The following is a 13,443-nucleotide window of genomic DNA, read 5'->3' as shown; positions in this document are numbered from 1 at the left end:
GCTAGCAGACCAGAACATAGAATGATTGAGGCATGATTAGATAGATAGATTACTGTACTACATTCCTAGTATGTGTCTAGCCTGGACCCAGATCTGTTTGTGCTGTATATTCAATTCCAATGATCATTGTCATTGGCAGCACAAACAGGCCAGTATGTATCTGCTCTGACCTGGAGACTCGGCAGGTGATGGTGGCTCCATCTTCTCCCCATTGGCCTGGCAGTGGAGCAGGTGGGACCACAGAGCCGACCTTCCCTGGACGGTACAAACACTCAATCACACACTCAACCACGGCAAAACAGCAGTGTGTGATTACAGTATGTTTGAACATGTGTTTGTGTATGTTTGTTACGAACCTGTTTGAGTAGCAGTCCGTGGCCCCAGGTCCGCTCCAGCAGGTCACAGAGGCTGTGGATCAGTGTGTTCTCCTGCAGGCCCGTGATGCTGGCCTTGCCCTGACCCAACTCCACACTCTCCTTCCCCATCCTCTCCATCAACATACGCCTGGTCTGCACGACACAGAGACACACAACAAACACTAAATCTGGCCTAAATCCTGACTTCTTACTCTTAGGTTGCGTCCCAATTCTACACCCTTCTACCGAAGTGTGGACTTGATTTAAGGATTTTAAGTTCGTGACGGGGGCTGTGCTAGGGCACACTTTAGGAGAAGTGTGGAGAATTGGGACGCATGTCAATACATGATTCATGCAAGGGTCAGAATTAAGCACCCGCAACTCAAGTTAGGAGGACTTGGCCCTCATCGAATGTAGTCTTGATTTATGTTATCATTTCAAGAATCAGAGGTCACAAAACTAAAAATTTTCAGCTACAGATGCACTGCACACTCACTCACACTGCATTTCTCCAAAAGTGGAGAACTATATAGGGAATAGGGTGCCATTTTGGACAATAACTCTGTATATCTACCTCTAATATGCTGTGTGATTGTCTATAGAGTCGATTCCCAACTGAAAGACGCTGTGCCCCTGCTGTGGTGGGTCTGGAGACCCCTTACCTTCAGGCGACATTCACTCAGGAGCCCCTCCACGAACCCCCGCTGGATTTGAGTGACAGCTGAGGGGGAGGGGTCAAGAAGCTTGGACTGGTGCAGGCTCCTCCTCCCCGTGGAATACTTCTAACGGATAAACCCAGAGAGCACGAGCCAATCAGACACAAAGAAAATGTTTAATTCTGAAAACAACCAATAACTCCTTTCCCGGCCTAGCCCCTACCCATCCTGGGTTTGTGGCTCATTTAATTTTTTACACTTTAAAAAAAAACGAAGAATGCAGAATGATGGTCATGCGACGAAATGGGAAGTCATCACCATATTGCTTACACCAGTTAAGGGAAAGGGCTAGTGGTTGATTTTTGGACAGGGCCATAGGTAAAGCAGGTGTTTACCTCTCTCTGGTCATTGCCCAGTCCTGATGTCGTCTCAGTGGTCACTGGTCTCTTAATGTCGCTCCTGCGAGTGTTACGGCTTGACCACCTGCACACAGGGGCAACTGCATCAGACTCAATGTACATTGTGTCTTTGTGTGCATGCAGGTGATTTGTGTGCTTAGATCATTCTTGTGTGTGTGTAGGTCATTCTTGTGTGTGTGTGTAGGTCATTCTTGTGTGTGTGTAGGTCATTCTTGTGTGTGTGTGTAGGTCATTCTTGTGCGTGTGTAGGTCATTCTTGTGTGTGTGTGTAGGTCATTCTTGTGTGTGTGTGTAGGTCATTCTTGTGTGTGTGTGTGTGTCGGTGTGTATATATGGGTGTATGTTACTTACTTGTTGGTGTTATGTCCCTGTGCCAGTACATCAGCCTGCAGCCTGGGGAAGCTGCTCTGTTGGTGTCGGCCCTGGCCGATCCTCATGTCCAACAGGTGGGGGTGGATGGCCGTGTGGTCAGCCTTCAGCAGCCTGCGTTCTATGGCCTGGGCTAGGGATCAGAGCAAAATAGAAGTGGGAGATGTGAGTGGGGCCTACTGGATAATGCTGTAGGAGAGGCAGTGCCAATGAACCTTTTCACATTATAGTGCTGACCCAAACCGTACTGTGCTGTCTCTGGTATTATCCTTCCACATAGTAATTTCCAGAAACTTTGGTAGATGTGTAACCAGACTAGGGCAGTAAAATAATATGAATATATGCCATTTCAAAGTGACTTATAGACATGCGTGCATCGTTTTTTTGTATGGACGGTCTCAGCCACAATCCTGGCATTGCAAGTGCCATGCTCTGCCAACTGAGCCACACAGGGCAGCGTTATCACTTCTTCATTTCTAGCTTTTCAAGCCTCTACATAGAAGTCTTACATTGAATGACCATTGTATAAGCCTGTTTTTCGAATAGAGAATTTTTGATCAGTGTCATACTGTATGTAAGTCCATGATCTGTAAAGCTCTTTGTACATGACCTCGGTCATGTGTTGTTGTCAAGATATGGAAGTGAACTCTATCTGGTTCCCTTTGAAAGACACATTTCTGGGAAACCCAAGGGAGAGAGAGAGAGAGAGAGTAAAACAGAGAGAGAGAAAAAAAGAGAGAGAAAAAAAGAGAGAGAAAGAGAGAGAGAGAGAAAAAGAGAGAGAGTAAAACAGAGAGAGAGAGAGAGAGAGAGAGAGAGAGAGTAAAACAGAGAGAGAGAGAGAGAAAAAAAAGAGAGAGAGAGTAAAACAGAGAGAGAGAGAGAGCTTGGCAGAGCACTTGGCAGTACTTCAAAGCTGAGAGTTTTGGGGCTCTCATTATAGGTAAAAAATGTACTGTTTTCTTCCTCCTCCTCTCATCATATGCTACTTATCCCCCCCTCCCCATCCTCCACCGCTCTAAAGTATCCCCTTCTCAGTCTACCTCCCTTTCTCCCCCTCATATATCATTTTCTACCTCTTTTACCCTCCACTCCTCTTTTCTCTCTCCCCTCTTGTTTCTACCTTTTTTACAATTTGGTCTTTTCTCAGATTGATAGTGAACTTAATTTCCCCCTCTAATTTCACCAGAACAAATATCCCCCGTCCATCACTCATCTTTTATTCTATGTCGCAGTCGCTCCATCTAAATCTTCCCTCTTTTGTTTCCCTTTTCGTTCAGTGGAACAGAGGGAATATATGGAGTAGAAAGAAAAAAAGGCCAAGACGAATCCGCTAACCCATACAATGCGAGTTGTATAACGGTTTGAAAGTCACATTCTGGGTTTTGGTGACGCTAGGATCTTTAGCTAATCCCTGCCTCTCAATATACTCTATGCATTGGACAGAGGACAACACACGGACCGTGTTCATCAGGCACCAGCAGACTACAAGAGTGAGGGGCTATCTGAACTAATTTTTGTTTACCGTTACAAAAGATTTTAAAACATTTTCTAATGCGTGCCCTAATGATCATGACCCAGAGATAGGTGGACTGGGGGGCTCGCCCACCTCATGCAGTTAGAAAAAAAAAAAAAAATAATAATAATAATAATAATAATAATGGAAACTTGAGTACTGCTGTAGCACGCCTGGATCCAATTTCCACACCCTGTATTCACCCACCCACCTGACTTGTGGAGCACGCTGCACTTCCTGTAGCGACGGTTGCCGGGGTCATCCTCGAACGTGTTGTAGAGGTGCTCCCTCTCCAGGCGGCCGTCGAACACACGCTGCAGCGGCTCCTGGTCGGCCCAGCGAGACAACACCTTGCTGTCCAAGAATGACGAGAACATGGCCGTCTCCAGGAACCAGGACAAGAAGTGCAGGTGCGGGGCAGGCTGCGCTGACAGGAAGGAGCCCTGGTGATACCACTAACCAGTTAAAGCAGTAACAGCGGGAGAATATTGCTTCTATCCTGAATGAGAGCTTCTTGTGAATGTATGTATGATTACTGACTGTGAAGGGGTAGCCTACGGATATAATGTGTGTCTATGGTATTCCTTCAGTGAGTGACTGTCAATCAATCTTCACCATTACCTTATCAAAGTTGCTCGTTCCGTCACGGTTGCCTAGCCAGGACTCCAGGTCAGGAGCGCTGTGGATCACAAACTCTTCGTACCTCCCGAAAATGGCGGCGAAACGCCCCGCGAACACCTCCCTCAGCTGCACGTTCATTTTGGCTGCATTCAGTTCCTCCTCCTCCTCCTGGAACGCCCGTCCAAGGGTCTTTCCCCCCTCCATCCCTCCACACCTCCTTGCTAGTGCCTGCAGTCGTTCCAGCATGGCCAACTCCTCCCCTCCCAGGTTCCCATTGCGCCTGTCTTCCATCAGGTCCTCCAGGACGAGGCTGCTGAGACAGGGGGGAGCGGCAGGGGCAGGGTTGGTGGTGGCGCCACCATGTGGCTGGAGGCCGAAACGCAGCAGCACCTCGTTCAGCTCCTGGATGAGCTCGGGCTGGTCTGGGAAGAGGGGCAGGTCCTCGGGTGGATCCACGCGGTGGTTGTCTATGTCCACAAAGCACAGGTTGGCCTGGAAGTGGGACAGATCAAATAACAAGTTATTCGTCATGTACACAGTTTACAGCGGGTATAAAAAGGTGCAGCGAAATGCTTGTTTCAAATCCCTCTCTTCCCCAGATCACTCTCTCCTTTCCTCATTTCGCCTACGTCTCACCTCTCCTTTCACCTCCTCTCTCTCTTTCCTCTCTAAAAACCCTGTCTCTCTTGGCATACTAGTTTCACGTAGCCTGGTCCCAGATCTCTTTGCGCTGTATAGTCAACCAGGAAAATTGGACTTGGCTAATCAGCCAAACAGATCTGGGACCAGGCCAAGTTCAAATCAAATCACATTTTATTTGTCACATGCACCGAATACAACCGGTGTAGACCTTACAGTAAAATGCCTACTTACAAGCCCTTAACCAACAATGCAGTTTTAAGAAAATCCCTAAAAAGTAAGAGATAAGAATAACAAATAATTAAAGAGCAGCAGTGAATAACAATAGTGGGGCTATATGCAGAGGGTACCGGTACAGAGTCAATGTGTCAATGTGGGGGTTGACCGGTTTCGATGTAGGTACAGTTATTAAAGTGACTAGGCATAGATAATAACAGAGAGTAGCAGCAGCATTGGGGGGGGTCTAGGTAGCAAATAGTCTAGGTAGCCATTTGATTAGCTGTTCAGGAGTCTTATGGCTTGGGGGTAGAAGCTGTTTAGAAGCCTCTTGGAACTAGACTTGGCGCTCCGGTACCGCTTGCCGTGTGGTAGCAGAGAGAACAGTCTGACTAGGGTAGCTGGAGTTTTTGACAATTTTTAGGGCCTTCCTCCGACACCGCCTGGTATAGAGGTCCTGGATGGCAGGAAGCTTGGCCCCGGTGATGTACTGGGCCGTATGCACTACCCTCTGTAGTGCCTTGATACAACCAGTCAGGATGCTCTTGATGGTGCAGCTGTAAAACCTTTTGAAGATCTGAGGACCCATGCCAAATAATTTCAGTCTCCTGAGGGGGAATATGTTTTGTCGTGCTCTCTTCACAACTATCTTGGTGTGCTTGGACCATGTTAGTTTGTTGGTGATGTGGACCCCAAAGGAACTTGAAGCTCTCAACCTGCTCCACTACAGCCCCGTCGATGAGAATGGGGGCGTGCTCGGTCCTCCTTTTCCTGTAGTCCACAATCATCTCTTTTGTCTTGATCACGTTGAGGGAAAGGTTGTTGTCCTGGCACCACACGGTCAGGTCTCTGAACTCCCTATAAGCTGTCTCGTCAGTGATCAAGCCTACTACCACTGTTTTGTCATCAGCAAACTTAATGATGGAGTCGGAGTTGTGCCTGGCCATGCCATCATGAGTGAACAGTGAGTACAGGAGAGGACTGAGCACGCACCCCTGAGGGGCCCCCGTGTTGAGGATCAGCGTGGCGGATGTGTTGTTACCTACCCTTACCACCTGGGGGCAGCCTGTCAGGAAGTCCAAGATCCAGCTACAGAAGGAGGTGTTTAGTCCCAGGGTCCTTAGCTTAGTGATGAGCTTTGAGGGCACTACGGTGTTGAACGCTGAGCTGTAGTCAATGAATAGCTTTCTCGCATAGGTGTTCCTGTTGTCCAGGTGGGAAAGGGCAGTGTGGAGTGCAATAGAGATTGCATCATCTGTGGATCTGTTGGTGCGGTATGCAAATTGGAGTGGGTCTAGGGTTTCTGGGATAATAGTGTTGATGTGAGCAATGACCAGACTTTCAAAGCATTTCATGGCAACAGACGTGTTCTTGGGCACAGGGACTATGGTGGTCTGCTTAAAACATGTTGGTATTACAGACTCGGACAAGGAGAGGTTGAAAATGTCAGTGAAGACACTTGCCAGTCGGTCAGCGCATGCTCGCAGTACACATCCTGGTAATCCGTCTGGCCTTGCGGCCTTGTGAATGTTGATCAGTTTAAAGGTCTTACTTACATCGGCTGCGGAGAGCGTGATCACACAGTCTTCCGGAACAGCTGGTGCTCTCATGCATGTTTCAGTGTTATTTGCTTCGAAGCGAGCATTGAAGTATTTTAGCTGGTCTGGTAGGCTCGTGTCACTGGGCAGCTCTCGGCTGTGCTTCCCTTTGTAGTCTGTAATGGTTTGCAAGCCCTGCCACATCCTATGAGCATCAGAGCCAGTGTAGTACGATTCGATCTTAGTCCTGTATTGACGCTTTGCCAGTTTGATGGTTTGTCGGAGGGCATAGCGGGATTTCTTATAAGCTTCTGGGTTAGAATCCCGCTCCTTGAAAGCAGCAGCTCTAGCCGTTAGCTCAGTATGGATGTTGCCTGTAATCCATGGCTTCTGGTTAGGGTATGTACGCACAGTCACTGTGGGGACAACGTCCTCGATGCACTTATTGATAAAGCCAGTGACTGATGTGGTGTACTCCTCAATGCCATCGGAAGAATCCCGGAACATATTCCAGTCTATGCTAGTAAAACAGTCCTGTAGTTTAGCATCTGTTTCATCTGACCACTTTTTTTTAGACTGAGTCACTGGTGCTTCCTGCTTTAATTTTTGCTTGTAAACAGGAATCAGGAGGATAGAGTTATGTTCAGATTTGCCAAATGGAGGGCGAGAGAGAGCTTTGTACACGTCTCTGTGTGTAGAGTAAAGGTGGTCTAGAATATTTTTCCCTCTGGTTGCACATTTAACACGCTGATAGAAATTAGGTGAAACTGTTTCATGCACATCCCCTCAGTCACTGACAAAATGTTCGTCAATGCGGAAAACAGTCAGAGAAATGAGTAGACCTCTGGAAAGAAGCCTAGCAGGCACTGGCCTGACACAGACTATGTCAGAGACCGACACCATGAAATCCCATAACAGCATCAACAGTGTGCTCTGCTTAAGTGACACTCTGTTGGTCCAAATTCAGCACTGACATTATGCCATGGTCCAGTTTCTTTCTTAACTGCAAGTGATGTGACAGATTCACACAGACCATCGTTTGTTTACAGTTCTAGTTTAAAGGCCCACTCCTCAACTTAAAAAAAGACAGTGATATTCTTCAAGAACAGGCATGAACAATGGGTGTCATTCATTTAAATGATCAAACATGTCTGTAAATATCAAAGACTGTGCCTTTAAAAGTTCATAGGATTGAAGCATCGTCGCTCCACTTCTCATGGGAAAGCTTGCAGCATAAACCACGCCTTCGCCTTCCCCCTCAGAGTATGTTGACCCAATTTACCATGACAAAATATGTTGACATCCCACTGTACTGTGACACATCAGCTAAATGCCATCAAAAGCTATGTGCTTTTTAAAAAGCCGTGACTTTGGATAAGGATACAGATAAAACGCACTTAATCCTGCTGGAAAAAAAGGGGTTCTAGATAGATAGATATTTAATACACAGGATAGGGTCGGGATGCGTTCTACAACCTGCTAAGTGTGCATTCTATTGCTGCCTCCTGTGGCCCTCCTACCCTCTCACATACATCCAGAAATAAACTGTGCAATTCTTAAACCTTAATTATTCACGTTGTCTGATTTCTTTAGAAATGTGTTGCTCGGTGCCTTCCTCCTCCCACCTCTCTCTCTCTACTGATGTCTCATACTCCCTCTCTCTGGGCCAGCTCTACCACTTCAAAGAAAACTCCTAATCACTGTGTCCCAAATTGCACCCTTACATAGGGAATAGGGTGCCATTTGGGATGCATACCTGGCGAAATGCTGATGCGACACGGCGTGATCTTTCGTAGAGGGATGGAGAATTGGATTTGGGGAGAGAAGGGTGAAGCGGAGGAGCTCGCCAGAGGAGCGGGGTGGGGGTGGGGGGGTATAATGCAACTAGAATAGGATGGATTAGTGCAGGCAAATGTTACAAAGCTCTTTTCACTGCCTGTTACATTGCGTAATGGAATGTCTGTTATTAGAATGCACGTTACAGTGAACGTTAATTGTGTTCCAATGCTTGTTGGAATGTCTTTGCAAGGTCAGTGAATGCCTGCTAGAACGCAAAGTGTTGGTCCCATGTTTCATGAGCTGAAATAAAAGATCCCAGAAATGTTCCATACGCACAAAAAGCTTATTTCTCAAAAATGTTGTGCACAAATTTGTTTACATCCCTGTTAGTGAGCATTTCTCCATCCGCCTGACAGGTGTGGCATATCAAGAAGATGATTAAACAGCATGATCATTACACAGGTGCACCTTGTGCTGGGGACAATAAAAGGCCACTCTAAAATGTGCTGTTTTTCACATAACACAATGCCACAGATGTCTAAAGTTTTGAGGGAGAGTGCAATTGGCATGCTGACAGCAGGAGCAGAGATGTCCACCAGAGCTGTTGCCAAATAATTTAATGTTAATTTCTCTACCATAACTGCATCCAACATCGTTTTTGAGAATTTTGCAGTACGTCCAACCAGCCTCACAACCTCAGACCACGTGTATGGTGTTGTGTGGGCAAGCGGTTTGCTGATGTCATCGTTGTGAACAGAGTGCCCCGTGGTGGTGGGGTTATGGTATGGGCAGGCATAAGCTACAGACAACGAAGACAATTGCATTTTATAGATGGCAATTTGAATGCACAGAGATGCCGTGTCGATATCCTGAGGCCCTTTGTCTTCCGTTCATCCGCCGCCATCCCCTCATGGTTCAGCATGAAAATGCACGGCCCCATGTCGCAAGGATCTGTACACAATCCAGCAACTTTGCACAGCCACTGAAGAGGAATGGGTCAACGTTCTACAGGCCACAATCAACAGCCTGCTTAACTCGATGCAAAGGAGATGTGTCGCACTGCATGAGGCAAATGGTGGCCACACCAGATACTGACTGGTTTTCTGATCCACGCCCCTAGCTTTTTTTAAGGTATCTGTGACCAGCAGATGCATATCTGTATTCCCAGTCATGTGAAATCCATAGATTAGGGCCTAATGAATTCATTTCAATTGACTTATTTCCTTATATGAACTGTAACTCAGTAAAATCTTTGGAATAGTTTGCATGTTGTGTTTATATTTTCGTTCAGTATAGAATGCTTCAAAGTCTATGGTATAGCCAGGTGGTATAGCCAGTTGAATTGTAATTGAATAGTGGATTTAAAACTAACTAGGTGTGTGGATTCAGCAACCTCCCATTCTTATTAAAGAAATATGAATTGCATGAGAACATCGTTTGTCCTACTGTACCTCCAGTTCTGGTCAACTTCAAAAGACTTTAAAATTGGTGCTCCCTCTTGGTCAGGTCGTACTTAAAGAAGAAATGTGTTCTCAATAACTTGACTGGTTAAATAAAGGCATTTTGAGGGTAAAAATAGTTTTTTTTTAAAAGCCTCCGTTACATGTCTACAGTTCCAAACACAAAGCACTAAGAAGGCACATATACAGATAGGACTCTACCTGTGCAGAGCACATGCCCCTTTGCCCTTCCAGTCTCCAAAGTGCCCTTTTGGGTGGTGGTAGAAATTCCCCCGAAATGAACATTTTTGTACAAATGTTTTGGTCATTGTTGTTCAGAGTCGTGGTCATGTCCGCCACCCGCCCATCCCGTCCGTTGGCTGCGCTCCGTAGCTCTCGTACGCCCGGTTGCGCCTTTTCTCCCCCCAGTCTGCCCTGTACTGAGATTGCACATGCAACCGGTATCCAAAACATGCATGGCTTGAGAAATGCGGTCACCGGTTAAATGTGTGTGTAGCTACCTAGTTTAAATATCAACAATACTGCCACAGCGGCGTAACATTTGATTAACACTGCCTACATCATCGTCAATATTAGGTCTGGTTGGCTGATACGCGCAGCAGCAGAGAGAGACAGAAACACAGAGGTAAATCTTAACCAGTCAAAGAAATGGAGCTAGCTAACTAGCAGGTTTACATCAATCATCAACATCAATGATCAGCTGATAGCCCACCCCTTTTCCCCAATGTCAATCATATCTTTAGGAGGCACTGTAACTAGCTTGCTTACAATTTGTGACGATGAGTGTGTTCTTGCAGAAATAAATAGGCCTATGCTTAAAGAAATGTAAAAATGTTCACTACAGAGGAATTTGGTATGTTAGAAAGTATGAAAGTATAATTTTTGGGTCTGTTTATGGCCCTGGTACTAAGTAGATATCATTCAAATACCTCATGGGACAGATCCAGAGTGGAGCATTGGGAGCAATCCTTCCGTTGGATGCCCATCAAGTAGGGCACGGGGGCATCCAGGAGATGGTGCAGGGGCACGGGCAAGATGGGCAGGTAGACGTGCTGCCACTGGAATGGAAACAGTAGGTTGGTGATGCCCTCTGCCACCGTCATCAACCGCTGGTAGTCTGGAGACAGAGAGACGCATGATGGGAAATTAACAAGTGCACACTTTTGGGTTACATTTGAAAAATGATGGAAACACAACCTAGGCTGGTGATCTTTCAGAAAACGCTGCCTGGTCTTTTGGTCCTTACCCTGTGAGTAGAGCAGGACCTGGGTCTCCAGCAGCACGGAGGTGAGCAGCCTCACCATGTTCTCCACCCCAAGCAGGGAGAAGGCCTCTCCCAGGGGGTAGTCCCCCAGCGGGAGCTCCTCAGGGCCGGGCTGCTGGCACACGATAGGCCCCTGGACCCCGTGGAACCGGAGCGAACGGCCGGGCGGCGGCACGGGCACCTCGTACAGGATGTTGTGGATGTAGCTCTCCAGCGGCAGTGGCGGGGCCGTGTGCGATGTCACCGCCTGGTGCAGCTGGGACAGGAAGTGGCGGGCGGCGTGCAGGAAGGGGAGGGGCGTGAGGAGGCAGAGGGCCTTGGAGGCGTACAGGGTGTCCCGGGCCGGCTGGAAGGAGCCCGCCGCGCAGCCCAAACAAGCCGACAGGGGGCGCGCTGCCAGGGAGTCGGCATCCAACTCATCCAGGCTGCTCACCAGAGAGTCCGTGCTGGATGTGGAGGGGGAGGAGGCGGAGGAAGATGACAAAGAGGAGGTGGAGTAGTGCTCCACATGGTGCATCTGATGAAGGGTCTGCATCGCCGTGGTGATCTGGGCGCTCGTCACCGCTTCGTAGTACGTGTGCACGAAGCCGTAGGAGCGCGTACCGTCGTCCTGGGCGACCGTGAAGGAGTGGAAATGGTGCTCGCGGCCGTCCGCCTGACTACGGAACGACAGGCCGTGCGGCATGCAGAGCTGGGGATGAGAGAGAGAGAGAGAGAGAGAGAGAGATGAAGGAGGAAGATGGAGAATGAGAGATGAAGAAAGGAGAGAGAGGGTGAGGAGAGAGATATGAAGGGAGGAAGAGAGACATGGGAAGAGGAAGGAGGTGAGGTGGGGAGAAAAAGAGTGAGAGAGAGAGAAGTGAGAGGATGGTCAATAGATTAGAGGTGGGAGAGATGTCGAAGGAAGAGCGAGTTGGGATGTTTTAGAGGACATAGCAGAGGAAAAAAGGAAAATAAAGGGGGGAGAGAGAGAGAGATAGGAGAGGAAGACGAGGTAGGAGAAGGTACAGAAAGAGTGGCGAACAATCTCAACTGCCTTCAATAGCATGTTCTTAAGTCAAACACAAGTGATTATGAACAGGGATGAGAGGGGTCAAATCATTCTGAAGAGCTTTCATTCTGATAAACAACATTAAAGACTAGCGGTTAAAAGGGCCCTTATTTGTGGAAAGAACCAGAGTGTGGCTCCATGAAAAGGCGCTCTATCTGCTACAAAGTACTTTAGTGTCTGTAGGGAGACTGCTCACAACAAGTTTGAACTTTTCACCAAAAACAACTTAATTGGTTCATGAATTAGTAGATTATGTTGAGTTCCTTCCCTAATGCTTTTATCATCCAGACTTGTTTATACAAGTGTGTGCCATAAAAATAAACACTTAAAACTGAAAATATTCTCTCATTCGCAGTAAAGATAAACGCATTTTGGTACAGGAGAACAAAACAAAAAGAGACGTGACGGCACAGCATTTAAGGCTCTTGCAGTGCCAAACAATCAAACATTTGCCCAACCACTTTCAAATGGTTCAATTAACGCTAGTTAGCATTGCGCTAACGCTAGTTAGCCACTTTCTTCAAACCGCACGCAGAGACATAAAAATGGTCTCCACCAGTTCATCTGACTCTGGGGAAGTAGATGAAGGGCTTCATTGCCAAAATCCCGAACTATCCCATCAACAAAACAATAGTGCACAAACAACAAATGTAAAGTCTTGTATTCTGTGTAAAATATGTGCACAACAGAAGCTATACTTTCTTGTAATGAATGCATTTTCACATGGTGGCACAACAACCATCTTTCCATAAAGGGCTAAAACAGCCAAAATGGCATAAAAGACTGACTTAACCTTTTGCTACGTTCTCTAAATGTATCCTAGCCCCACTGCCTTACCATGTTGACTGCATCTCTGTTGAAGGGACTCCTGTCTGTGCTCTCAGGGTAGTGGGCCAGAACCTTGGACTTGAAGGACCTCCGTAGGGGGCTCTGCTCAAAGCTCTCACCTAGGAAAGAGAGAAAGGGGTTGAAAACAAGTGTCGGGGGAGAGAGAGAGATAGAGAGAGGGTAGAGACAGACAGATGGAGAGAACGAGTATGTCAGCATTGCAATACTGGCACAGACAAATTCAGAGGGACAAGTGACCTTCATTCCCGCATTGAATTCTTAATAAGGGGACAGGGCGGAGAGCAACACTGCGGTAACCAGACAGGGTCAGGATTTAATATCGGAGACAGAAAAACCTTTTGCCCATCATCTGACATCAGCTAAAAACTCTATGTGTGTTGAATACCTTTAATGAGCCAGAGGTGAGATGGTAGAGGGGTGAGACAGACATGGTGAGACCAGAGATGGAAATTAAGTTTGCCCGCTTGCCCAAGGCTAGTAATTTTCAGACCGGGCTAGTAGAAAATGTAGAGAGGTGAGAGAGTTGGGCAACAGCAGAGAGAAGAGATATCAGTGAGACAGGAGAGGTGAGAGAGAAGTGATACAATAGATTTGTGACATTACTGAGACAGTAGAGCAGTAGACAGGTAAGGCAGTAGACGGGTAAGGCAGTAGAGGGGTAAGGCAGTAGACGGGTAAGGCAGTAGAGGGGTAAGGCAGTAGAGGGGTAA

The 13,443-nt window shown here is 47.2% G+C and overlaps 1 protein-coding gene across 2 annotated transcripts in view; it reads right to left on the bottom strand.

Annotated features, from left to right (window-relative positions):
* LOC106561058 (DENN domain-containing protein 5B) overlaps nucleotides 1–13,443 on the bottom strand; it is a 50,716-nt gene that overhangs the window by 28,292 nt on the left and 8,981 nt on the right. For both annotated transcript variants that reach the window (XR_006756994.1, XM_014124664.2), the window contains exons 2-11: nucleotides 12,722–12,831; nucleotides 10,816–11,524; nucleotides 10,499–10,686; nucleotides 3,938–4,429; nucleotides 3,528–3,759; nucleotides 1,783–1,933; nucleotides 1,408–1,495; nucleotides 1,019–1,138; nucleotides 357–509; nucleotides 171–255 (exon numbers count right to left, since the gene is read on the bottom strand). Coding sequence is in view for 1 of the 2 variants with exons in the window: in XM_014124664.2 (XP_013980139.2) it covers nucleotides 171–255; nucleotides 357–509; nucleotides 1,019–1,138; nucleotides 1,408–1,495; nucleotides 1,783–1,933; nucleotides 3,528–3,759; nucleotides 3,938–4,429; nucleotides 10,499–10,686; nucleotides 10,816–11,524; nucleotides 12,722–12,831 (2,328 nt within the window). In the remaining variant the exon portion in view is untranslated. The remainder of the gene's footprint in view (nucleotides 1–170; nucleotides 256–356; nucleotides 510–1,018; nucleotides 1,139–1,407; nucleotides 1,496–1,782; nucleotides 1,934–3,527; nucleotides 3,760–3,937; nucleotides 4,430–10,498; nucleotides 10,687–10,815; nucleotides 11,525–12,721; nucleotides 12,832–13,443) is intronic.

The sequence above is a fragment of the Salmo salar genome, chromosome 10 (genome assembly GCF_965601325.2).
Source record: "Salmo salar chromosome 10, fSalSal1, whole genome shotgun sequence".
Taxonomy (NCBI): domain Eukaryota; kingdom Metazoa; phylum Chordata; class Actinopteri; order Salmoniformes; family Salmonidae; genus Salmo; species Salmo salar.
This window is presented reverse-complemented; position numbering and strand designations above follow the sequence as displayed.